The sequence below is a fragment of the Zootoca vivipara genome, chromosome 3, assembly GCF_963506605.1.
Source record: "Zootoca vivipara chromosome 3, rZooViv1.1, whole genome shotgun sequence".
NCBI lineage: Eukaryota > Metazoa > Chordata > Lepidosauria > Squamata > Lacertidae > Zootoca > Zootoca vivipara.
In genome coordinates this window covers 49,677,147-49,703,097 of record NC_083278.1, presented here as the reverse complement: position 1 = coordinate 49,703,097, position 25,951 = coordinate 49,677,147, and the positions used below count along the sequence as shown (strand labels likewise).

Sequence of the window (25,951 nt, the reverse complement as noted above, 5' to 3'; positions counted from 1 at the left end):
AAAACTTTTTCTCCAAATCTCTTAAACTGAATTTTTATTTGCCTCTTTGTTTCTGGAAGCTGCTGCACCAAAAAAATATTGATTCCTCACTCCAGTCATGGTTTTCAGCTATACATATAAAGCTCTGGATTGCAGTTTAGGAGATAATCAAAACTGTTAGCACCTTAGATATTCCCACCCCCAGCCCTACAGGGAGTACTAGTATAATTGCTGTTTACTTAGAAAAAAAGGATCCCTTGATACCAAGTAGCAGCCACAACAAGGAAATGCTTTAAAATCTTGTGATTTCAGGTCCTTCCTATTATTTTGCTAACATGTCCTACATGTTTATTTTAATGGTTATAGATTGATTGATTGATTGATTGATTGATTGGATTCATACACTGCTATTTTGTCAATGCAGTGTACAATTTTGGAATTATTCAGTTTTACAGTTCTCCCACCCATTCACCTGCAGATACGGTAAAGCAAACAAACACAAACAACCCCGCCCCCATCCCTTTTTCATTCTCACAGAGCTGATTTTATCTGTTGGTCCTGTGGGAGGAAGGAACAGACTCACTGGCACACACGCATATGGTAACATTTTTCTGCAGTGGGAAGGGAATTCTCAGGTGCCTGATAGCAAACTTGGATTTTTCCAAAATCTGTGATAGTGTCATGGAATTGAGTATATGAGCAATAATCTTTCTATCTATGTTATGAGGGTTTTTTGTATACGAAATTCCTTGACCTACTCTGTTGATATACTGGACAGTCTAATTTTGTTTTAATTAGGGTCATGCATATGATTATCAAATATGATAATTTTCCTTTGAAATAACATGGCATAAAAATACATAAACTTATATTCATGTATTTTCCCTATGCAGTTAAAATATAAAGTAGTGCCATTGAAAAGTATTGTACAATGGTACCTCAGGGTTACAGACACTTCAGGTTACGCGTTTTCAGGTTACGGACCGCGGTAAACCTGGAAGTACCAGAATGGGTTACTTCTGGGTTTTGCCACTCGCACATGCGCAGAAGCGCTAAATTACACTTCGTGCATGCGCAGAAATGCCAAATTGCGTCATGTGCAGACGCAGCACTGCAGGTTATGAACGCTGCGGGTTGCGGTCATGCCTCCGTCACGGATTACATCTGCAACCCGAGGTTCCACTGTATATGACTGTCAGGTCTATTAGTTTCATAGGTCTACTCCAGGCATCCCCAAACTTTGGCCCCCCCAGATGTTTTGGACTACTGTACAATTCCCATCATCCCTGACCACTGGTCCTCTTAGCTAGGGATCATGGGAGTTGTAGGCCAAAACATCTGGTGGGCCGCAGTTTGGGGATGCCTAGTCTACTCCAAAAAATGCCACCAATAGCCATACAAAGATATTTTGCCAAAACAATCAGAGCAGCATCCATATCTCTCCATCTTGTGAATTAACATAGATAAACAGGGACCACATAGCCAAGAAGCCATGTTTTTGTATTCTTCCTTCATAAGTTTACATTGCTGAGTTAATTTTTCATCCAAGTTGAAAGTGTTTCCAGCCTTTGAGTTTTGCACTATTTCCATAAGCGCTGCAAGGAACACTTTGAAGATTAAGTCCTTGCATAATGATTACAGTACAGTATTTGGTTCCCCTCCCCTGCAAAAAAGTGAAGGCACAATCTAATTGAATGGATTGCTGCTCTGTTTCCTAGTACAACCTGACTGAGAAAAGGTACCACTTGAATCTCAGGCCAAAGTTATGCCATGTTGAATTCCTACCCAATCAGGACAATTTAATATTTTATCCAGACATATATTTCTTTCCTTAAGCCTTTTAACAAGGGATCGAAGTTTATCACCTCATTTGTAAAATAATCTTAGTTATAATGATAGCAATGTACTGAAAGCTGCTGAATTTCAAAGTCAAGTATGAAATGGATTTTTGCAAGTGCTTCTGCACTAAAAGTGATAAATTAATACAAAAGATAACGAACTTTGCATAATTATTTTAAACTAACCACTTTATGGAAGCAGTCTAGTTGGCTTCAGTGCTGAAAATGTCAGTACGGAGTTCAAAGTGTTAATAGCACATAATCAGCAAAAAGACTGATTCATAATATGTTTCTTATCATTTATGTTTATACTTTGAAATCCAGGAGCCACTTTATGTTTTTGAACTAATGCCTCTGTTGCAGTTGAAAGAGGATTTGGGACAGTAGACACCCCTGTTTGGTGCTCTAGGTCTGTTAGGATGAATAAGAATGATTGTAAATATTGCATTGTTAGAAATTTCATAGAAACAAACAAAAATACTATTGTGTAGTAGACTTCAATGTTGATGAAAAACAGGTCACACAGTAAACCTGTTTCTATGAACTATCCAGCTTGTTTAAGGTGTTCATATCTCACATATACTCATGAATCTATGTTTATAGGTTACTTTCAATAGAATTGGTTTGGTTTTCTATTTGCCTTAAAAGTTAATCATATTAATTGTTCGTTCTTTTGGCAAATAGGTTTGACAACTTTCTGGACTCTTCCAGTTTTTTGATTCTCAAATATTGGTATCTGGTCCTCTAGGTCAGAAGACTTGCCTGCATTTACATGGCATTTTTCCTTACCTATATGTGCCATATGATGGTTATGGGCAGCTGGCAGAACATTATCTGCGTCATTTGGCATTCAGCATTGACCGAGCACTGAATGTAGCTTTAGGAAATCCATCCTCTTCTGTTCAGCATGTATTCAAAGTGTCACTAGTCTATGGAATGTAAGTATTACTTTATTATCCCTTTTAAATTTGGTGGGTTGTGGGGCGTGAGTTGCTGTTGACAAAATTTAAAGAAACCTATAAGGTGTTCAGGTTATAAAGCACTGTTAGTTAATAAAGGATTTAGAATAATAGAATTGTAGAGTTGAAAGGGATCCTGAGAATCACCTAGTCCAACCTCCTTAAATGCAGGACTCTCAACTAAAGTATCCGTGGCAGATGACCATCCAACCTCTGCTTAAAAACCTCCAATGAAGGAGACTCTACAACCTCCTGAGGGAGTATGTTGCACTCTCAAACAATTCTTATTGTCAGAAAGTTCTTCCCAATGTTTAGTCAGATTCTCCCTTCTTGTAACTTGAAGAAAGGTGTATTAAAAAATACCGTACTTCTGCAAAGGCTTTGAGTTGACAATACTTGTTAGTACCCTTATACACAGAACAGAACAACTTTCCCCCTCCCAGTAAGTCATTTCAACTTCCACTCTCTCACCACTTTAGTTATCCTTTTGATGCCATGTAAATGTGATGTCCTGAATTTAATTCAACCCCAACTTTTCTTTCTCTGAAGATGTTTTCTTAAAAAGTGGGCTATAAATTTATCAAACAAAATAATTAAATATATTGTCTACACAGGTTTCCAGTACACTTGTGCTATATTCTTTAACTTATACTATATTTTTGGTAATATTTCCTGGATAGTTTGAGAACCATATGTGAAAGATTTGTTTTAAAGCCATCTAGGATTGTCTTAGTAAGCAAGGTCTTATTTTTCAAGTACTGTGATTCACTCTGGTCCATTTGCTACATAGTTTTTGGATGATAAAATGCCCCTCATATAGGACTAGCAAACAGCTATGATTATGATGCACAGAGGATATCCAAATCTAGAGCTTAGTGGAAGGTCTAAAGTGCTGAACTGCCATTTACTAAAATAGGGTTGTTCAGCATACAGATCATGGGACAAACAATAACATTACACCTTACTGAATATTTGTTTTCCAGACCCTTTTATGGTTACCATGAAAAAGAAAGACAATTTATGAAGATCTACCTTTATAATCCTGCTATGGTGAAAAGGTAATGTAGTAAAAATATGATGTGTCTGCTTTAGAAAATAACACTTTCCCTGTTACCTTTCAATATTGCACTGTGCCAGGGGCTGCCTTTAAAGACAATTTAGAAGCTGCTGCTTATAATTCTAATCTCTGGATCACTGGTGGCTCCTGGATCATAGTTTGGGAACTTTTGGCTTAAACAGATGCAAACAGCTTCTTTTAATATCTGCTCCTGCAAATATAACATATGTAAATTGGCTTTTTGGAACATGGTTTTAGTGCCTAAAAATTTGACTGTTTAGCTGTAATTCTGTGTGCTAGAAAAAGTATATTTTGTACTTTTGGCTTGTGTTTCAATATTGATCAGCATTATATTTAAGCCAGCATTATGTTTAAATCATCATTATATTTAAATAACATGGTAATATGTTTCATTTCTAACTTTTTCCCATTTTAGAGTGTGTGAGCTTCTACAAGGTGGAGCCATAATGAATAAAAACTATCAACCTCATGAAGCTCATATTCCCTACCTCCTTCAGCTCTTTATAGATTACAACTTGTATGGAATGAATCTAATAAACCTGGCTGCTGTCAAGTTTAGAAAGGCGAAGAAAAAAGGTATGCAGTTCCAATTCATAAACATTATTTAGCCGTTTTTGACAAATCTCTAGAAGAGACTTTGTGTGACACAAGATAGGATAATTGTTTCTGCCTTACTAATAAGTGATGTATTTTCCATACTATTCTTCACTGTTGGTATGCCATGTAATCGTAATGTGTAGAGATGTAGTTTGAATTGAGGAAAGAAACAGTACTTTCCCACATTTAGAGACAATTTATTCAGCTTGGGGTTCTCTTAGGGTTATTTTTGTGATGATAGGAAGTTAGCTGGCATATACAGAGCTACATTGGAACTACTGCAGCCTCATATTTAAGCATTAGCCACTAGGAATTCCATGCAGCTGAATACAGTGGAACCTCGGTTTACAAACGCGATCCGTTCCACGGAGGCATTCGTAAACGGAGGCATTTGCTCCCCGAAGGCACGCTTCTGCGCGTGTGCGAAGCGCCGATAGAGCGCTTCAGCGCATGCACTGCGCAGATCGCATCTGCACATCCGACGCCGCAAACCCTGGATGTAAACACTTCCGGGTCCGCGGCGTTCGTAAATGGAGGCGTTGGTAAACAGGACTGTTTGAAACTGAGGTACCACTGTCTGGTGAATTGCTTCATTTTTTTTCTCTGTGCCTAGGATAGACACCAGGTAGGCAGCTAAAGGAGAGAAGCCCCCTCCTCCATGCCTAGCATAGAAATGCTCCTATATGAGATGTGATGATCAATCGAGACAACCTCCCCAAACGTATGGAAACACTGGTAGAGACCTAATGGATTAGAGGCTTTAATAAGCATTATAAATCAGTTCTAAGTAGTGGTTCCAACTTTTCACACTTTTCACAATAAATGACAGACTAGCTGCTACAATTGTTGTTTATTGTATTTTAGATTATTTTAGATTTTAGATTATGTTTATTACATGTGAAAAAGGATTAAAATTCATTAAAAACGAATGCAGTGGGATGATTCAACAGGCTATTAATTCTGTTTTCAGGCTAGTATTCACAAAGCTGTGCTATTTGGATCGTACAACTGCCCTACATTTGTTGTAAGGCTGATAAGACAACAACCATCTCATGCATTAATTGAATACATGAGGAGGAAGCAGGAACACTCCTGTCAGCCCTGCCCCAGATGCTGACACATTCTTTGTACATCCTCACCACCCCAGCAGCTGCAGGAACATAGCCAGCAGGCAAAAAAAGCATTTAGTGCATATATATGGGGGAGCCTCTGCTTTAGGGAATCTGTCATAGGCAGTAGCAGACAGTTGGGTGTAGTGGCAGTGCTTACCCAGCAGCAGAGACCAGGAGAAGCCAGATATTTTGGGAAGTTGGTTTTGTGCAATGCACTGGCAGGAGTGCTGTATCCGCTCCTCTTCTGAGTTTGCACCGTGGCAACTTTCCTTCTGCCTTGTTTCTCCCACTTTCCAGAAACAAACCAGTAAAAACTGGGAAAATGTGGGAAGTCCCATTTTACCCCCTGGGCCTTCACACCAATAATAATTGAAACTGTATATGATTGAGGCAATGTGTGCACGCAGAGATTTTTCCCTTTCCCCTGTAGGACCTCGTTAACATTTCTCAAGCGCCTCCTTCCATGAATGTCAATAATTATCTTTGACTCTCTACCGTGACACTACTTTTCAACACTGGGAGAGCAGGTTTAGCCCTTTATTTATTTATTTAAAAAATTACATCCTGCTTTTCACTATCGAAATCTCAAAGCAGCTTACAACGATAAAAATATACATTTAAAAAATAAATTAAACCCCAGATATTTAAAACCTCAGAAATATAAACAAAGAAATTTTACCCCAACTGCTAGATTGCGACCACTTCAAATTCTCTGACAGAAATGTTTGGCTCAGATTAATTTCTTACAAAACCATACTTTTTTATCAGGCAACAGGAAACTAGTACTGTTGTGAGAGGACAGTTGAGTTATACTAATGGGCATTGTTAGGGACCAATCTGTCAATACAGAGTATTGAGAGCAAATAAAATATGTGACCCAAGCAAATAAAAGCTAAGGCCCTGGAAGCTCAAACTTTGTTGGAAAGTATTGAGATTTATTAGTAGGTTCTCTTCTACTTATGCTACACCCAATGTTCTCTGAATCTGAAAAGGTCACATGGGCCAAACAAATGGGATTAGAGAGTTTTAAGACCATAAGACAAATCCTGCTGGATCAGAGCAAAGGCCCATATATTCCAGCATCCTGTTATCACAATGGCCAACCAGATGCCTATGAGAAGCCCACAAGCAGGACCTGAGCATAACAATAGTTTCCCCGCTTGTGTCCCTAGCAGCTGGTATTCAAAAGCATATTAACTACTGATACTCTTATATTGTCTCAAGCACCCTTTCTTAAACTGATTTTGCATTTTTGTTATAGGATTCTGACTTCATTCACAATGCAAGTGGAATATATGAACTGTTTTGTTAAAGAAACCACAAAAAAATCACTTTCAATATAAAATGTTTAGAGTGATAATAGTTCACAGTACTTGAAGCTTATCTACTGTTATCTGTTTGTAGGTGATGTATTAGAAGAAAGTGGATGTTACAAATACTGTTCGTCAGGACATTCTGCTACCAGAACCCTTCCTCAATGGGAAAACAATCAAATACCAAGGTTAGCATATCTGAATATATCTTTCTAAATAGTCTTGAGACCACTTAATGTCTAAAAATAGTTATGCCATAAGCTTTCATAGACGGCATTCCACTTCATCAGAGGCTTGAAGTATGACCCTGAGGTACAGAAATATATGCATATTTGGGGAAAATTGTAAACAGTACAATAATGTCAAAAGGAAAGGAAATGCTAAAAGTATAAAAGGTAAAGGGAGCCTGACCATTAGGCCCAGTTGTGACCGACTCTGGGATTGTGGCGCTCATCTCGCATTATTGGCCGAGGGAGCCGGCGTACAGCTTCCAGGTCATGTGGCCAGCATGACAAAGCCGCTTCTGGCGAACCAGAGCAGCACACGGAAACACCGTTTACCTTCCCGCCAGAGCGGTACCTATTCATCTACTTGTACTTTGACGTGCTTTCAAACTGCTAGGTTGGCAGGAGCTGGGACCGAGCAACGGAAGCTCACCCCATCAAAGGGATTCGAACCGCCGACCTTCTGATCAGCAAGCCCTAGGCTCTGTGGTTTAACCCACAATGCCACCCGCGTCCCATGCTAAAAGTATAGATGTTGATAATTATGTTATTAACAGTGGCCATTGACTAAAAACAGTTGGAAATGTACACCTCCAGGCACTGGGCAGCTAATTAACACATGAAATGTGAAAAAAAGAAAATTTTGCCCCAGTTCAGTGTCTACTTGATTCAGGACAAAGGTGGCTGGATGGAGGAAGCACAGATAGGCCCAGTTAAGCCATGTTAAGAATATGGTTCTGACCAAACACGATTTACTAAATACAGTAAGCCTTCAACTTATGCACATTTCACTTGTGTGCTTTCAGCTTTACACAAGTAGCAAAAAATAAAAATAAAATAAGGGGTGGGGTTCTGGGAAAAATTACTTTGGCAATCCCAGTCACTGCTGAACCCAGTGTGTTTTGACTATACACAATTTTGACTTTAGGTGCAATCCCTGTGTGGTAAGAATTCACCTCTACACCACCTTGTTTGTTAGCCAGTTGAGGAACAACCACCTTTTGAATAAACAATGGACCCAAGGAAACTATTTCCAAGTCCAGCATCCAGATTTAGGGACCCAGCATTTATTATAGCTATTGCAATAGGACAGAGATCACTCAGCTTAATCTGCCAGTTAAGAAGGTCTGCCCCGAGGCACTTCGGAACAAAAGTTTATATAGTAGTTCAAACACAGCAAACAAAAAGTCATAAAACATCTTCACATACATCAGGAAAGGTTACAGGTCATGAGAAGTAAAGTACACATGGCTGCATACTGGTATCTTCACCTCCGCATCACCTTGGAGTGGCCCCGATGTGCCCAGACCAATTTGAATAGCCGGGTGTCCGGCATTACCCTGGCAACCTAGCCTTCAGTGAGGGAAGAGCATTATAAAATCCTCTTCCTGGGTCTTAGATAGCTTCAATGATAGCTGATTTAAACTCTGCTGCTAAAACATCCTGCCATTTGTACTACTTTCAGGGGTGGATAAGGTTAGATGGAATGCAGCATAGGAAAGGGGAGACTCACAAATGCAGAACACACGAAAATCAAGCCTAATACATTCTGAAAAGTTAAATACAATTAAAGTGAAACCTTGAAACATAAAATAATTAAAATATACACCTGGGGTCTCTAATTCTTATATCACCTGGAATGTAAGCCCTGCATAAATTGCAGACTTACTATATTACTGTTTAGTTGATTATGGTAGAAGAACGGTTAATATTTCCAAATGTTGTAATTTATAATAGGCTATACTCTACCCATGTATATTTTATGGTTTCCTGAACTCTATATCCCCTAAAATCTTCTGTGTTATCTCTTATCTTCACTGTCAACCTCTCTTTCTTATTTATTTATTTATTTATTGAAATATTTATTGAAATATTTATATACCACCAACTCATAGAAATATCAAGGCAGTCTACAGCTATATATATAAGTACAATAAAACATCAAACACAATAAAAAATACAAATCTTGCCTATATTTCTGTCATTGTGAACACATGAATCTGTCTCTCCCTTTCGGTACATTCACAAACCACTGTCCTCTTATTTAAATACATCCTGACTTAGCTGTATTTATCCCATGGGACATATTCTGAACTTAACTTCCTTGTATACTCTGCCCCCTGCTGCCTGCAAATCTCTATGGATACTTTCTTTCAGTGGTGTTGTTTATATAAAATGAGAATCTTTCTCTAGGTGTCATTAAGGTTGGGAACAGGTGATGATTTGCATACATGTTCCATCATTCAGGGTGCATTACTAATGTGCCTCTGCCTACCATCTAACTATGGCATAAATATCATGACTTTAAGATAAATTGTGATTTAATATTCAGTTAGTTATTTTTCCTACTAATAGAATTTAAGAGAATATAATTTTAGTGGGAAGTAACATATTTTAATCATCCTTTAATTTTAATATAATTGCAGTTCTTTAATACTGGAGGGTGTCGAACCACAGAGTACCTGTGAACTGGAAGTAGATGCAGTGGCTGCTGATATTTTAAACAGATTGGAAATTGAAGGTAAACAATTTTGCTGTGTGTAATCATTTAGGACATTAACAAGTTTGGTTTTTTTATGCATGCTTAGCACAATCTAACCCAGCTACTCCTCCAGATATTTTGGGCTGCATCTCCCATCAGCCCCAGCCAGCAGAAAAGGAAGGCTGACATAGCCCAATGCATCTTAAGTGGTATTTAAAACCTCTAAGTTACAGTTAGCCTAGTAAGTAAATACAGTGGAACCTCGGTTTATGAACACCTCGGTTTATGAATTTTCAGTTTATGAACGCCGCGGACCCATCTGGAACGGATTAATTCACTTTCCATTACTTTAAATGGGAAAGTTCGCTTCAATTTATGAACGCTTCAGTTTATGAACAGACTTCCGGAACCAATTACACCCATGTTTCAGTTTATGAACGCTTCAGTTTAAGTACTTCGCGGACCCGTCTGGAACGGATTAATCCACTTTCCATTACTTTCAATGGAAAAGTTCGCTTCAGTTTATGAACGGTTACTCCGCGGACCGTCTGGAACGGATTAATCCACTTTCCATTACTTTCAATGGGAAAGTTCGCTTCAGTTTATGAACGCTTCAGTTTATGAACAGACTTCTGGAACCAATTGTGTTCATAAACCGAGGTACCACTGTATAACTGAAGGGATTATATAAACAATTGACACAAGGGGAAGGCAGGAACAGGTGGAGGGGTGCTACACCACTACCCTCCCAACAGTGGCATTGCTGTCACTTACTGGGAAGGTACAGGGACAGGTACGCTAGTTGAGCCACTCTGGTATTGAAGACAGTGTCCTACCTTACTCCCACAGCATTATGATAAACAGCAGTAATGGTGCTGCTGGGAGGGTAGCAACATAGCACCCCCTCACCACAGTAGTCACTTTGGGAAGGCAATTGTCTGAAAAATAGTCAGATTAATTCTTGCAGACAGCATAGATTGTACAGACAAGAGGTTTTGCAGTTTACATTTTAGTAATCGTGACACTCCTGTTGAATTTGCTGTATTTTTCACTTTTTCCAGCCCAGGTTGGTCGGAACCCAGGTTTGCAAGCGATATGGGATGATGAGAAACAACGGCGTAGAGAAAACAACGAGTCCTCTCAAATTAGTCCTCCTAACTCACAAGGTAAACAGGGCAAAGTTTGTTGTTGTTGTTCTTGTTGTTACATACTGTATATTCCTGCGTATAAGACTACTTTTTAACCCAGGAAAATCTTCTCAACAGTCGGGGGTCGTCTTATACATCGGGTTATATTTCTTATACGGCGATTATATCCCAAACTCTATATTTTAACTGGAAAAGTTGGGGGTCGTCTTATACACCCAGTCGTCTTATATGCCGGAATATACGGTATTTATTTCCTCAGTCACAATTCCTGGGCAGGTACGTTTGAGGGTCAGTACTCAATTAAGCATTTGCTGCTTGTTAGATTGTTAATTTTATCACAGCAATCAGAAAGTCAAGAAGCTTTCCCATTCTTCTAATACAGTACTGTAGTTAATAAAATTAATGCAGACATGATAGTAAACTTTACATTCTTTATGTAAGCTGCTGCTCAAGTAAGCAGTGCCTGGTTCGTTGATTAATTTAAAAATGGTTAATTGGTCACTGCAACAGTTTCAGGACTGCTGACACATGGTCCCATCAGATTGCCCCACTTACCAGCCTCACTTCAGACCACCTTCAAGGACAACCCCCCACACAATGCAATACAGTAGTCCAGATGAGAAGTAACCAGAACATGGACAACTGAGGCCAGGCTACCTGTTCCAGGAATGGCCATAGCTGGCAAAGCAGCCTAAACTGGGCGTAAACTCTCCAAACAACAGAAGCCACTTGAGACACTTTTTTCAAGGCTTTAGGTGTATTTCCATTCCTTTGTGAGGCATTCATCACTCCTTGGACCCATACCGTCAATCCCTTCCTAGATTTTACCAGATCTTATGGGCAGAAATTGAGAGAGCATGTAAGTCAGTCCCAATACTGTAAGCATCCCATTCACGTCCTTGGGCTGCAGCAACTGAAACTGAAACCACAAGCTATAATTTGATAGTGCTCTAGGATCCTACAATCAGTTGTGACATCAAGTAGTGGGTGATACAAACGTTTTTGAGAATGTTTGTGCAAACAAAAGAATTCCTCTGGATTTAGAGTCAGTTTTTTCACACAGTGCTCTGTCTCTAATTTGGAAACAGCCTTCTGTGAGTGGGAGAAGCTTAATTAGTAGAACAGCACATTTGTATATAATCAACAGATTATATTCCTTATAATATTTTTATAACTATATAGAAAGCATGGTAAAAAGAAAACAACCTTTTAAAAATTGGCTCAGAGCTGCTCGAAATTCTCAGACTGTTACTTGCTCTGAACTTAAAAGTATTAGAAAAAGTACATAAAGAGAAGGGTAGTAATTGTTAATAGAATGCCTATGAAGTTTCAGTTTCTTATTTAGGAATTCAGTAGTCTTTGTTGCTGTATTAACCATCCTGTATAACCTTTCCCCCTTAATTAAAGATCGTGGATTTGTAACTGCAACAGAAAGTGAAAAAATATTTCAGAAGAGGCTTAAAGAAATCCTCAAGCAAAGTGATCTCTCTATGTAAGCATTCATTTAGCAATTTTAGCTGTTACTCTTGTTTTTATTTGTGAGTTGTACAGTCATTTTAAAAGGTTTTTTATTTATTAATAAGGACATTATCTGGATCACTGGACTACAGTAATGGATCACAGGAATTCTCTGCAGAGTTGACGCTACATTCTGAGGTACAATCTCCTAAAGTTGTTCCGTGTTCACCAGCAAATATGGTAGAAGTACACAGAGATAAAGAACTCGGCAAAGGTTAGTAGTATTAATACAGTTGGCTTTTAAGTCAAATACAACTCACCTTACATGAAAGCTTGAAATCCTAGCTGGAATTATTTTTATGAAAAAACTGAGCAAAGGAGAAGAAAGAGACATAGAAGAATGCACAAGGAATAATCTTAATAATAACAATTATTATTATTTATTATTTATACCCCGCCCATCTGGCTGGGTTTCCCCAGCCACTCTGGGCGGCTTCCAACCGAATATTAAAAACAGTACAGCATCAAACATTAAAAACTTCCCTAAACAGGGCCACCTTCAGTTGTCTTCTAAAAGTAAAATAGTTACTTATTGCCTTGACATCTGCTGGGGGGGGGCGTTCCACAGGGCAGGTGCCACTACCAAGAAGGCCCTCTGTCTGGTTCCCTGTAACCTCACTTCTCGCAATGAGGGAACCACCAGAAGGCCCTCGGTGCTGGATCTCAGTGTCCGGGCTGAATGGTGGGGGTGGAGACGCTCCTTCAGGTCTGTCTACAATATTCTCTGTTCTTTTCTTTCTGTGTCATAAAACAGCTGAGAAAAGCAAAAGTGAAGAGATGGAGAAAGAGAGAGAGAGAGAAAGGCACAGGAAAAAACATTTCTCCCCCTGCGTGCTTGCATTTCATTGTTTCTGTGGGTTTGGTAATGACGAGGAGGAAGTGGCACCAAGCAAAAGTTACCTTCTGCATTTGCTTTCCCCAATAGTTTTTTTGGGCAGGAGTGGGGGGGGAGGAGAAACTTTTGAAGAAAAAAGAGGTTTAGTGCACATCCTTGTGCCCCATCCTCTTCCAAAAACTCCATTCTCTTTCCAGAAATTGCTGGGAAGAGGAGATCTGAATTGCACCCCTCTGTTCTCAAGTGCAGAGTGTGCTATTGCACTCAGGATCCACTTTCAGGTTTCCCATAGGTATCTGGTTGGCCACCATGAGAACACAATGCTGGACTAGATGGGTCATTGGCGTGATCCAGCAGGCTCTTCTTATGCTCATGTAATCTTCTGCTACTTCCTCTGAGCAAAATCCCTGGGAAGAGGCAACTTGTGAAAGGAGTTGATACCCTTTGGAAATGTATTGATCTGCTGCAAGTTCCATTAAAAACGGTTTTAAATAACCACAACTGAGTTTGCTCAAATAGTATTAAGAAAAGTCTTGCCACCATCAATTCCTATCTCTTTCAGACTGTGTAAGTTGTATAAACTTGTGCATCTCAACTAGAACAAGTATCTAACTATCTTTTGAAAATCTTGTTCAACTAATTTGAATATGTTAATATGTTTAATAGTCTTCAGCGACTACTTTTGTGGGGGAAACGTGATTGGCAGCTCATGTGCAGAGTTTTAAATCTCATTTTTAGAAGAGTCCAACAGGAAGTATAAGGAGGAGGAGGCGCTTATTAATGAAGAAGCTATTTTGAACATCATGGAAAATAGTCAGCATTTTCAATCCTCATCTCGGAGACTGAATAAGACCCCAGTGTTCAGTAAGTACAATATAAATGTATTCTCTTTTTCCAGAATAATAGGTTATTCTTCAACATGCTGGCAGTTTTATCTCTAGTGGTCCATGCAGTTTATCTAAACTGAGTTTACTCCTAAAATTAGATTTCTGTAAAGTATTTCTAGTTTAGTTGTTCATCAATAGTGGTGTTCTGTTACTGATTGAAAAGAGGAGCCTTTGAGTCCCAGTGCTCTGCAAAACCACTTCCCTTTGGAAGCTTGAAATTCAAATATACACCGCAAAAGTGAGATATTATCAAAAGGTAGTAAGATTCTCAAAGGACAAGGGCATCAAAAAGAAGATACAGTACTGTAAAAAGTTTTGTTTGTCTAATATTTGCTTTTAAAATATTGTGTTCAATCTGCATATGGAAAACATAGGTTATTTAAGAGAACACATCACGAAGAAAATCTTGAACTTTTTAAGATATAGGCTATGTCTGAATTATTATTTTTTTCGTTCAGTGGACAGTAGTGCTGATCAAGCCATGATTCATCTCTTGGCTGGGTTGGAGGATGATGGATACGCAATTGGAGGACATGGTACATTATCACAACACTTCTCCTCTGGAAGCTGTAGAAATCCCCAAAACAGTGATGATGAAGAAAATGAACCACAAATTGAAAAGGAAGAAATGGAGCTCAGCTTGCTAATGTCCCAACGATGGGACAGCAGTCCTAATGATGTGAATGCAAAGAGAAGGTATCTTCTGTTTGTTGAACCATAGCTCTAAAGGAAATGGTACTAACTAACCTAGACTGAAGTTCTCATACTTAATAAAGAAAATCAATGTGGGTGTCCAGACTCCAGTATTCTATGAAGAGAGGTGTTTATTGGACAAGAAATGTGATTGGTGATTTAATTTCATGTGACTCAAATGAGCAGGCAGATAAGGGTTTACTAGACTATCAGAGCTTGAATGGAACGAGAGAGATTTGTAAAGTGTGTTCTGCAATGACTGCTCCAGAATTCTACTCCTTATTGTGTATTGCTATATTTGTTCAATGAGTATATTAATGTGTGTAAGGTACTGTGAGGAGGAAGGAACAGTGCTGCTGTGTCTGTGTAAGTTGTTACAGGAAGCCCCACCAGCAAGAAATTGGGTTTCTCAGCATGCAGATATAAAACAAAAGCACTGGCGGGGGTGGGGAGGTGTGGACTTGATGAGAAATTACAGCGAAGATCGCTGAGAGATGCAGGGGAAGGAGAGGAATTTTCAGGCCATATATCCTACTTTCTGAGTGAACAGTTTGGGGGAATAAATAAGAGAAGGTCCATTGGAGAAGGGAGCACCCATACTTGGTGCAAATAAGAAGGCAACAAGAAACAGATATATTGGAATCAGGGTCTGGAACACAAACTCACAGTAGCATGCTTGTAACAGAAGAGTGGTGGAAATTTTAGGGGAAAGTAGGATTTCGGAAGCAGGATAAAATATAAGTCCAGGGGGGAGAAGTCCTGTGACGAAAAGAGAATCAACAACAGCCTCAGTCAATATAATCTGATGTAAGATTGTATTGGCACTCTGAAGATTCACTGGTGGGTGGATTTCAACCTCTGTTGAAATTTGAACGCTACTGTGATTTTCATGAAATATTTTCATATTCTCAGGGGAAGAAACCACTTTATGATTATTCACTTTTGCATCCTGTCAGTTTGAAGTACAGTTTAATGACTGTCTTTAAAATATTGTATTAGACCACATTCTGTAGTGTAATAAGCTAATGTTCATTTTTAGTAAGCAACACTCAAATGCTTTGTATCCTTCCTCCCAAAGCAAGTTATCATGTATTAGCACCATAACCAGTAAACTCTCAAGTGGCTGACCAAAGGTTTTTATATACCTTAAATAAATTGCACTTCCAGGTCATTGGGCAGAAGTAGGAACCAGAGCTCAACTGAAGATGATGGCACTTCAGAAGATGATATGGACTGGAGTGAAAACAATTTGCTTCTAGCAAGCCTATCTATACCTCAGTTAGATGGAACTGCAGATGAAAACAGTGGTAAATCATAATTTTGGATTTTCATATACCCATGAGAAAGTAGTTTTCCTTTCTTGATAAAAAATATCTCAATAGATTCCTTACAGAATATTTACCTATTTGTACTAAATATGTACTAATTCTATGAATTAGAATTCTCAACATAAATAGGTTGGAATTTTAAAACGTCATTCATCCTTTCAAACTGTGAAACAAAACTGTAATGTATTTTTTATTTAAAATATTTCTTATCTATTCTTCATTGCAACTGCAATTCCAAGGTAGGTTACAAATAAAAACAAATCCAAGACATATAGTAAACTAGATGACTCTCAGGATCCCTTCCAACTCTACAATTTTATTATTATTTTATTCTAACCAGCCACTAAACTTTTTTGCAACTAGCTAGGTCCCTTATGACAGCCATTTTATGGCAACTACATCAGTTTCCAAATGTGCCCTCAAGCCCCATAATGTTGGGAACTCCTGATCCAGGTAAAAAAAAAAAAGAATTTCAAACTTTTTATGTCATTATTTATTTATTTCATATATTTGTATACTACTTAATGCCAAAACATACTTTAAGCAGTTTATAAAAGATAACCGCATTGTTTACATGGTGAAATTATAGGCTATTTTATCATTTCAAAAAAGATGAAGTATGTGAACTAAACTGCCTTTGTTTCTGCCAGGAATTGAGGGATGCATTGTATCAAAGACTAGCAGGCAGCAAAGTGTCAGTTAAATTGCAACCTAGTGTTGGCAAGATGCCTATATTTGAAGTGGTTTCTAGCTTTATATTCAGTATCGTAAGCAACAACAGGGTGGCCAGTTTTAATTGGTCCATCGACATGCTTCCTCATCTTATTGGCTCATAATTATAGACCAATAAGGGTTGAATTTCATCCAAATTGTAGTGATTGGGTAAGGAGGGCTAGTAAGAGGTAGCAAAGCTTTGTGGCAGTCATGAAAAGAGAGGTATTGTCAAATGACAACTGCTTATTATAAACCTGAGATGGCAGTTGTTGCTGGGCCATGTTGAAGACTGCAGAGAAGTGAAGAACTCCAGGCTGAAGGAAATGAGGACCAAGTTGAAGCCTGCATGTAAAGTTCTAGGTGATGGGAAGTTGTGTGTTAATTGGAAAAAGAAAGTGATAGGGTAACTGGCCAGGCTTGGATAGGGGATGAAACTGCCGTTTTACGTGTCTAACATCTTAAAGGGGCAATAATCTTGTTTATGCAGTGCTATTTAAAGTAACTAAGTGTAGCCTGATAAATAATCCTTCAAACAAGCATTACTATTTGTTAATACTTAAAAATGGCTTCACTACAATTTTAGTGCCTTGTTTTTAACTTTAAATTTAGTACAGTGGTACCTCGCAAGGCGAATGCCTCGCACAACGAAAAACTCGCAAGGCGAAAGCGTTTTGCGATGTTTCCGGCGCTTCATAAGACAACGTTTTCTATGGCCGTGCTTCGCAAGGAGTTTTTCAGCGGTTTTTGTTTTTGTTTGCCAAGGCAAACCGCGCTTCGCGAGACAAAATTACCGCAAGACGAAGCGACTCGCAGAACAAATTACTTTTGTCTTGCGAGGCACCACTGTATTCTAGTCTGCTTTGTCCCATATCCATCTGTAGCTACTTAAAAGTTAGCTGTTATAGGAGAATCTAAAGTGTGTTATGGTGGCTGCAGAGATGAAGTGCCGGGGGGGGGCACAAGTAGAATAGTCAGATGGGGGGATTAAGTGGAGGCTAGCAGTAAGGAGGAAAAAAAGTATTAATTGCCACAATGTAACTGGTGAGAAAAATACAAGAAGGTAAGTGACTACATGTTGGCTTACTATGTTCTAGGTTTGGCCCACTACAATAACCAATATATATATAATAAAGCAAACAATTAAACAAAAATACAAGAAAAACCATATAATGCAATAAAATCCTACGGTAGAAAAACAGAAACAGTAGCAGACTTTAAAAGCATCTTAAGAGACAAGGAAGTCTGACTTCAATTGTCTTTGAGATATAGATTGTAGGGTGTAACTAAATTCCAGATTAAAAATACAGCAATAAAATATTTGAGGGTGGTATTTTTCTAATAAGATTGAAAAATTCCGAAAAGTAAGTTTCAGAGGAATGGTGAAATGTAAGATTAAGGAAGAGATAGAGAGATTGGGTCTCTTAGCAGTTGCTATTTTACCTAATTCTTAAGTGACTGACTAATCTTTAAAATAGCTGATCTTAAAAAATAGAAGATGAATAGTAAAAATTGCATGTGTTGTATCTATCTCATTCTAGACAATCCATTGAACAATGAGAATTCTCGAACTTCCATAATTGCAACAAGCAAAACATCTGTAAAGTCTTCGATTTTTCATAAAGATGCTGCTACTTTGGAACCACCTTCTTCTGCTAAGATTACCTTTCAGTGTAAACACACAAGTGCCCTTTCTTCTCATATTTTGAACAGTGATGACTTAGAAGGCCTTTCTCAGCCAAACAAAGGAGACATAGGACCTGAATTGTCAGTCCATTCTCTTACAAAAGAAAGCACTTACAATGTGAAATACCCAACATCCTTCAATAATATTCTCCATTCTGAAAATTCACACATGGAAAGTAATAAAAGTGAAATATTCCCTGTTTCGTGTGAAACAGTTTATGAAGACATTTCCTCAGTAAGTAGACATTTGCCTCACAGAAAGTACACTGGAATAAGAAAAGCTACAAAGGATGTATCTCTGCATATGAACCACCAAATGGGTGAAAGTATTTTGGTTCAAAATTCTAACTTTTCAGATTTGGTCCACTCCAAAAATAAAGCATTCTATGAAGCAAATAAAAAAGCCAGCAACACAAGTACAGATAACCTCTTCCCAGCACCAGAAAACTGTGAAATAGTATCTTGCTCAGAAGGTAATCGAACTAGTATTTATTCTGCTGAAGGTAGCACTGATGGAGATGGCCTTAATAACCTTAAAATTAGATATGAAGAATTTCAGGAGCATAAAGCTGAAAAAACAAATGTTAATCAACAAGCAGCGCATTACATGTTCTTTCCTAGTGTTGTTCTTTCTAATTGTCTCAGTCAGCCACAAAAATTAGGTCCTGTTACATATAAATTGAAAAAAGGCAAGAAACAATCTAGGTTAAAACTAAATAAAAAGAAAGTAATCCTTAGCAATCAGCCGTCTACAACTATCAGCGATATTGCTTCCACAAAAGAGAGCTGCTATGTACAAGGTAATGCTAGTAATAACATTCCTGATAAAGACAGTTTGTTACCAAATGATATCATTCAAATTTCTCCTGGTGCTTCAGAAAATAAATTGTCTATGGATACAAGTAATTGTATTGACTGCCATTTTGAAGATGGAGCTGGTGGCGCTCGAGAATCTGAGCAGGCATTTGGGCTATGTGGAAATAAGTACACGCTCAGAGCTAAACGCAAGATAAGTTATGAAACCGAAGACAGTGAATCTAGCTTTGGTGTGCAAAATTCAAAAATTAGCCTACCTCATTCTTCGGAAAATGATGAAAATATTGATGGGTCAAAAAAATGTCGAAAACGAAGAAAACTTTCTAAAAAATTGCCACCTGTTATTATAAAATATATTATTATTAATAGGTTCAGAGGGAGGAAAAATATGCTTGTTAAATTAGGAAAAATAGATTCTAGTGAGGAGCAAGTTACACTTACAGAGGAAAAAATGGATCTATATAAAAAACTTGCACCTTTAAAGGACTTTTGGCCAAAAGTTCCTGATTCGCCTGCAACCAAATATCCTATTTATCCATTAATGCCAAAGAAAGGTCACAAAAGAAAAGCAAAATGCAAGTCAACCAAGAAAAAGGTTGGAAAACTGCAAAACATGAACAGTAAAAATGTTAAAAGAACCCTATATTTCAGAAGAAGAACCTCTGCTTTTCTGTCTCCCCCTATACCATCATATAGCACTGAAGCTGAAGACTGTGACTTGAACTATAGTGATGTTATGTCTAAATTAGGTTTTCTGTCAGAAAGAAGTGCAAGTCCAGTTAATGTATCCCCACCTCGCTGTTGGTCTCCCACTGACCCAAATGCAGAAGAAATGATTAATAATCTAGAAAAAGAAACATTAGTGTTTAAAAATGCTACCACAAAAAGCACTAAGACGGTTAATTCCTATACAGGAAAACATAGTCAAGCAAAAGCTCAGACTAAAAAATGTAAAAAGCAATTTGTTAATGCTACTGTAAGAGCTAATAAAAAGATTAGGAATAATCTGGCTAGCAAAACCAGAAATGAGGCGAAGAAAAAGCCTAGAGCAAAACAAAAACATAAAATAGAAAAAGTGTCAAAGTTGATGACAGATGAAAAAAGTAGTATTGCTCCTTCAACCGAGGTTACACTTGTGCTAAACCACCATGATTTACCTGAGAATGCTCACAGCTTGGGAAACTCGCAGCCACTTTGTACCCAAAAAGATATCCAAGCAACTGGCTGTTCAACAGGGCATCTACCATCAGCACAACTCCCATTGACAGCTCATGCACAAGTAAATCCATTGGTATATTTCCATTCACTCTTGGAAAATGAAAAGCCTGTAGGATATCAAGGTTCCCTCCTGACACAGGAGGACCATCATCCAGCCATAACTTCTGTGGTGTCTGGAAAGGAAAAAGCCAAAATGAATTTCCAAAGAGCTACTAGTCAAAGTGGTATATTTAGGACAAAAGAACCAATTCAAAATAATTTATTTGACCAGTCTCACCATATATCTCAGGTAGCACTGAATGCATACAGTTCTAAAGATATAATGCAGAAAAAGGCTGAAGAGGTTACAAATTCGCAGGGCCGACTTTTATCCCCTGTTGGAAATGTAAATGAAAAGTATATTTCTTCGGACGCAATGAAGATCGATCAGATTCATCCTAGTAAACTTTTGCATTGTAAAGATAATCAGCAGCAGATTGTTTATCTTCCAGAATCAACAAAAAATGCTGAGCATATTTCTTCTTTTTTTAAAACTTCTGAGGAAAGCCATGGATCTTTTCAGTTGCCAAAAAAATGCTTTGTAGCTTCTTTGAGAAGTCCAGTTAAAAAGCAGGGATGGGAACAGAAACAAAGAGGATTTATTTTGGATATGTCACATTTTAACCCTGAAAAAAATATAAAACAAAAGGGTCTGTCAGAAACAACCTCTCAAACCAAAGCTGATTCCCAGTGTAAAGGCAAGACACTGGTAACACCTTCAGCATTCAGTGAAGGACATTCTGGCTTAGCTGTTCTTAAGGAATTACTTCAAAAAAGACAACAAAAAGCACATCTTAACAACATGCACGAGCAGTTATCATTTAAAACTCAGTTGAACAGAAGTGCTTCCTACCCTCTTGATCAAAACAAATCAGTTAAAAAATCACGTTCAGTTGCATCCCCACGAAATCCTCGTACATCTAGGGTGAAAAAATCTAAAGAAAAAAATCTCAAGCTTTTAAAAGATTCTGCAAAGCAGCAAAACAGTAAGACTGGCCATGTGTTATCTGTTGATAGCCCGGTTTTTGGTTCAGATCCAGGTTTTGAAAGTTGCTACTCACTTGAAGACAGCCTGTCACCTGATCATAATTACAATTTTGATATTAATACTATAGGACAGAGTGGATTTTGCAGCTTTTATTCTGCAAGTCAGTTCGTTCCAGCAGATCAAAATCTACCACAGAAGTTTCTGAGTGATGTAAATCAGGACCTTTTTCCAGGTCAAGCAGCAGAAATGGATCTTTTAAGTCATAATAGCAAAATTTCTAAGGAAGAAAACCATTATTCTTCAGACCCCACAGCTTGGTTAAGATCTGGTCCACTAAGTCCTCAGCTTTTTGATAAAAGGTGCCCGGATACGAATGAAAACCATCTCCACAGCCAGTGGAAAAATAACATTATTACATCAACATCTGAACCTAGCTTACCACTAGATGTGCAACAGGCAGAGATGTGCCAAAAGGAACAATTTCAGTTGGAGAGAAATGCAGTGAAGAAAGGAATTTTTCTTAACCTTTCATCGCCAAATAGTGATTGGAGTCAAAACCACTTTAGAAAGGAAGCCACTTTTGAACCTGTTCAGTCACTTGATTCAATTAGTATATCTTTTTCTTCCATTTTATCATCACCGGATGGTGAACTTATGGATGCAGCTTCTGAAGATTTAGAGCTGTATATTTCAAGAAACAATGAGGGATTAACACCAACCCCAGATAGTTCACCAAGATCTACAAATTCTCCCTCACAGTCAAAAAATGGAAGTTCTACACCTCGTGCTGCTCACATCCTCAAGCCTCTCATGTCACCTCCAAGTCGTGAAGAAATTATGTCAACTTTACTGGATCATGATCTTGCAGAAGCAATTTATCAGGAACCCTTTTGCAGCAACCCTTCTGATGCACCAGAAAAGCCAAGGTAATGTGGTAATACCAGTGGACTGTAGTCACATTTTTCTGTTTTGTACCTATGTATTTTTAGTTGGCTTTTACATAATTTATATAGTCATTGAAAAATTAGGTGTAGCTTTAATGTAGCATTCTCTCCTGTTCCCTTAAGCAAGAGCCAGAATTGCATGGGGTTGAAGTAGCTCATTAATGTGCAACAGGGTTTCCCAAACTTGGATCTCCAACTGTTTTTGGACTACAACTCCCATCATCCCTAGCTACCAGGACTAGTGGTCAGCAGTGGTGGGAATTGTAGTCCAAAAACAGCTGAAAACCCAAGTTTGGGAAATCCTGAGATTCTATAAAAAGAAAATATTCTGCTTTATCTTTGCAGATTCATAAATTCTGGGCACCTCAAAGAATTTAACATAGGGTTGTATCCAATGTTGCAGGTGTAGAAAACAAACTTGCACAGTCTTACCTTTCCCCTCCTGCTCACATTATCTTGTAAAACCTCTCCAGAGGGTGGGGGCATGACATACTGTATTACACAAGGCTGAAGTTGGCAGAAGGTATCGCCCAAAATTGAGCAGAAGGAAAAGATCTATTGTGCAAACTCTTCCTGCTCATGCAATACTGAATACAATTCATAGTCATTAGCTATTGCTATGGGGAGTATTGAAATGTGAATCAAAACTTTAAATGTCTGCTTCTTCTTTGAAATGTTGATGACCTAATTTGGATATTGACAAATACAAGAGTTGATATTATGTGATGGAATCTTTTTTCCTGACATTTCTTTCCTTCTATTAAGATAAATTTATTGTTAACTGAAAATAATATCTCCACAGAGAAATTGGAGGACGACTGCTTACAGTAGAAACCAGACTTCCAAATGACCTACTGGAGTTTGAGGGAGACTTCTCATTGGAAGGGCTACGACTATGGAAGACTGCATTTTTGGCAATGGCACAAAGCCCTAGACCAGGCTCTCCACTTCGCAGTAGCCAATCCACTACTGACAAAAAGCAAAGAAATAACCGTAAAACTAGTGAAGACAAAAAGATAGTGATCATGCCTTGCAAATGTGCACCAAGTTGCCAGCAAGTTCAGTCATGGCTGCAGGCAAAAGAAGATTATGAACACTTTAGGAAAAGAATGATTACCAAATCGATTGAGGTGGAAAAGGTTGATGAGAGTTTGAACTGCACGTCTTTGCCAAAAAACATGTGTTATCAAATGGCCACGGGAGTTGAGAATTCTATCTTGCCAAGCAAAAGTGTTGTACGATCAGAAGGTACTTGTTTTTCATCCTCAAATCCAATGCCAACACAAACCATGGAAAAGCATGATACAGATATCACTGAAATGAGTAAGACTGTGCTGCTTGACACTGCAGCAATAGAAACAGACAGGGATGAGGAGAATTATGTTGATTATAGTTCCCCTGATTCATCAGTGCTTCCTCCTTGGCAACAAGTAACATCCCCAGATTCCAAACAATCCTCCTCAGAAGATTCAGAGGATATTTTATCCTCTGTAGAAGAAAACGAAACATTAACAGATGGAGAACAGAAGCTTGTCAAAGAGGAAAGCAAGATACCCTTCACTGTCTCCCCGTTTGTGAACAAAGGATGCGATAGTAATTCTGAAACTGCTTGCCTGCATAGTACACCCCTTAGAGAGGAAATGTGTAAAGGAGGAATAACTGAAACACCTGGATTCACGCCATTATTACCAGGTAAGATTATGAAAGGAGTGGTATGCAGAAATGGAAAGTGAAATTATGCAAACATATATGTACTTACGTAATAGAAGATAGGCAATATAAGCTTGAAACCACTTATGGAAGTACAATTAGACAAGTAGTTTAAGGTTTACTAATAGAAAATAGCCTTAACCAGAATAACTTGATTTCTTCCAAAATATGTAATTAGCATGACAAAGGAAATGAAGATTAATTTTTATACTTGGGATAACTGTTAGGTCCAGCAGTATAAGATGCTACAGTGTCAGACCATTCTATGCCTTGATATTGTACTTAACATTTTGTAGCTTTTGAAAAATTCAGTAATACTAAAGGATGCTATAGTGTATTTTTGTTGTGGTAGCCACTCCTTACTTTCTCCTCTTTCCTTCGCCTCAGGACCAAACATTCAGAAATTGAATCCTAGAAGGGGAAGGGATGTTGATGCTTTTCGAAAAGTACTTTTAAGAACTCAAGTCAAGGTAAAAATGGAATTGGATGCATTTTTATTAGGCCCAATTTTAGTTATTTTCTGAGTTCTGAAGTAAAATATTTTACCTCTTTATATTCCGGTAAGGATACTTCTGTACAATAAGTATACTTCTATTTTTTCTTAATTGAAATTGTGTCATAATATTTGCACTGAAAAGTGTATTGATAACAACTGATGCAGAACACAGCAAGCGATTAACTGCATCTGACCATTGTCAGATCAGTCTGCTGTTAAAAGAAAATCAGTAGCTCCCACTTTATTTCTGGACTCAATTCATAATGCTGGTTTGGATATATTTGCATACTATAGGGCTCTAGCATGTTTTGTAAAACAGTCCTTCTGTGAGCAGAAATTGCATTCTGTGCCAGAAAAGTACCTTTAGCTCTTTGGTACTTATCTGTAGGTAACAAAATGATCCTGATTGTGAATAATGTTGACACACCCACACCCCGCCAAAGTCAAATTCAATATTAGTTTGACTTTCCTTAGTGCTAAATACATTTAGAATGCATGTCGGGCACCTAGAACCTGATCTAGTCAGATTAGGGGACCCATTCCTATACACCTGCGGCAGCAAAGGACCCCTTGTTCCTGTGGTGCAATTCCATGTGACTGATACGCATGTGTGAATACTGGAATCATGTTGATAGTTAGTTGCTTCCCTCCTCAGCCTTCTATATTGCCTAGCCAGAAGTTAGGAAACAGTTGGTGGGCAGCCTTACAAGATTTGCCATACCCATTTGGTTGCTCCATTTAGACACACTCTTAGTGGTGTGCCTAATGCTACAGTGAAATGGTTCTCACGCATGTGCATGTAAATAGAAGTTTTATATGGCAGGGCTTCTGTTCCTGGAAATGGGTATGAGTTAATATATTTTATTACTGTTAGCAACTGAGGAAAATGAGTAATCCCAATAATTAGTAATCCCAATAATTGAATTGGTTCAATAATTAGACTTGGTAGAGTTAAGGCCTTAATCAGTGAAAAGTTTATTGTTGTCGGTGTTTTATTTTTACAGAACCGATTCACTCCTTTAAATGCCCCAAAGAAAGAGACTTCTCAGATTGAAGGACCATCATTAAACAACTCATATGGTTTTAAAATAAGTGTACAAAATCTTCAAGAAGCAAAGGCTTTACATGAGGTAATTTACAGTATTATTGAAGATGCTTTACCTATGGTTGCATTTGCTTTTTCTATGTTTTTAGCAATTCCTGGTTTTATCTGTAAGCTGCCTTGAGTCCTGTCAGAGGGAAAGGTGGGGTATTTATTTCATTCTTCACATTTAGCATTTAAGAGGGTTTGAGTTTTACTCAAACTGCTGTGGCAGTAACCAAAATTGTGTGGTTGCTGCTGTGACAGTAAT

At 38.1% G+C, this 25,951-nt stretch overlaps 1 protein-coding gene across 1 annotated transcript in view; it reads left to right on the top strand.

Moving 5' to 3' along the window:
- REV3L (REV3 like, DNA directed polymerase zeta catalytic subunit) overlaps positions 1-25,951 on the top strand; it is a 58,890-nt gene that overhangs the window by 6,606 nt on the left and 26,333 nt on the right. Inside the window, exons 2-16 of the mRNA XM_035109081.2 lie at positions 2,566-2,755; positions 3,760-3,834; positions 4,270-4,430; positions 6,968-7,064; positions 9,527-9,621; positions 10,644-10,748; positions 12,138-12,222; positions 12,314-12,462; positions 13,822-13,947; positions 14,429-14,666; positions 15,831-15,970; positions 18,244-22,375; positions 23,196-24,085; positions 24,491-24,573; positions 25,604-25,729. Coding sequence (XP_034964972.2) covers positions 2,566-2,755; positions 3,760-3,834; positions 4,270-4,430; positions 6,968-7,064; positions 9,527-9,621; positions 10,644-10,748; positions 12,138-12,222; positions 12,314-12,462; positions 13,822-13,947; positions 14,429-14,666; positions 15,831-15,970; positions 18,244-22,375; positions 23,196-24,085; positions 24,491-24,573; positions 25,604-25,729 — 6,692 coding nt within the window. The remainder of the gene's footprint in view (positions 1-2,565; positions 2,756-3,759; positions 3,835-4,269; positions 4,431-6,967; positions 7,065-9,526; positions 9,622-10,643; positions 10,749-12,137; positions 12,223-12,313; positions 12,463-13,821; positions 13,948-14,428; positions 14,667-15,830; positions 15,971-18,243; positions 22,376-23,195; positions 24,086-24,490; positions 24,574-25,603; positions 25,730-25,951) is intronic.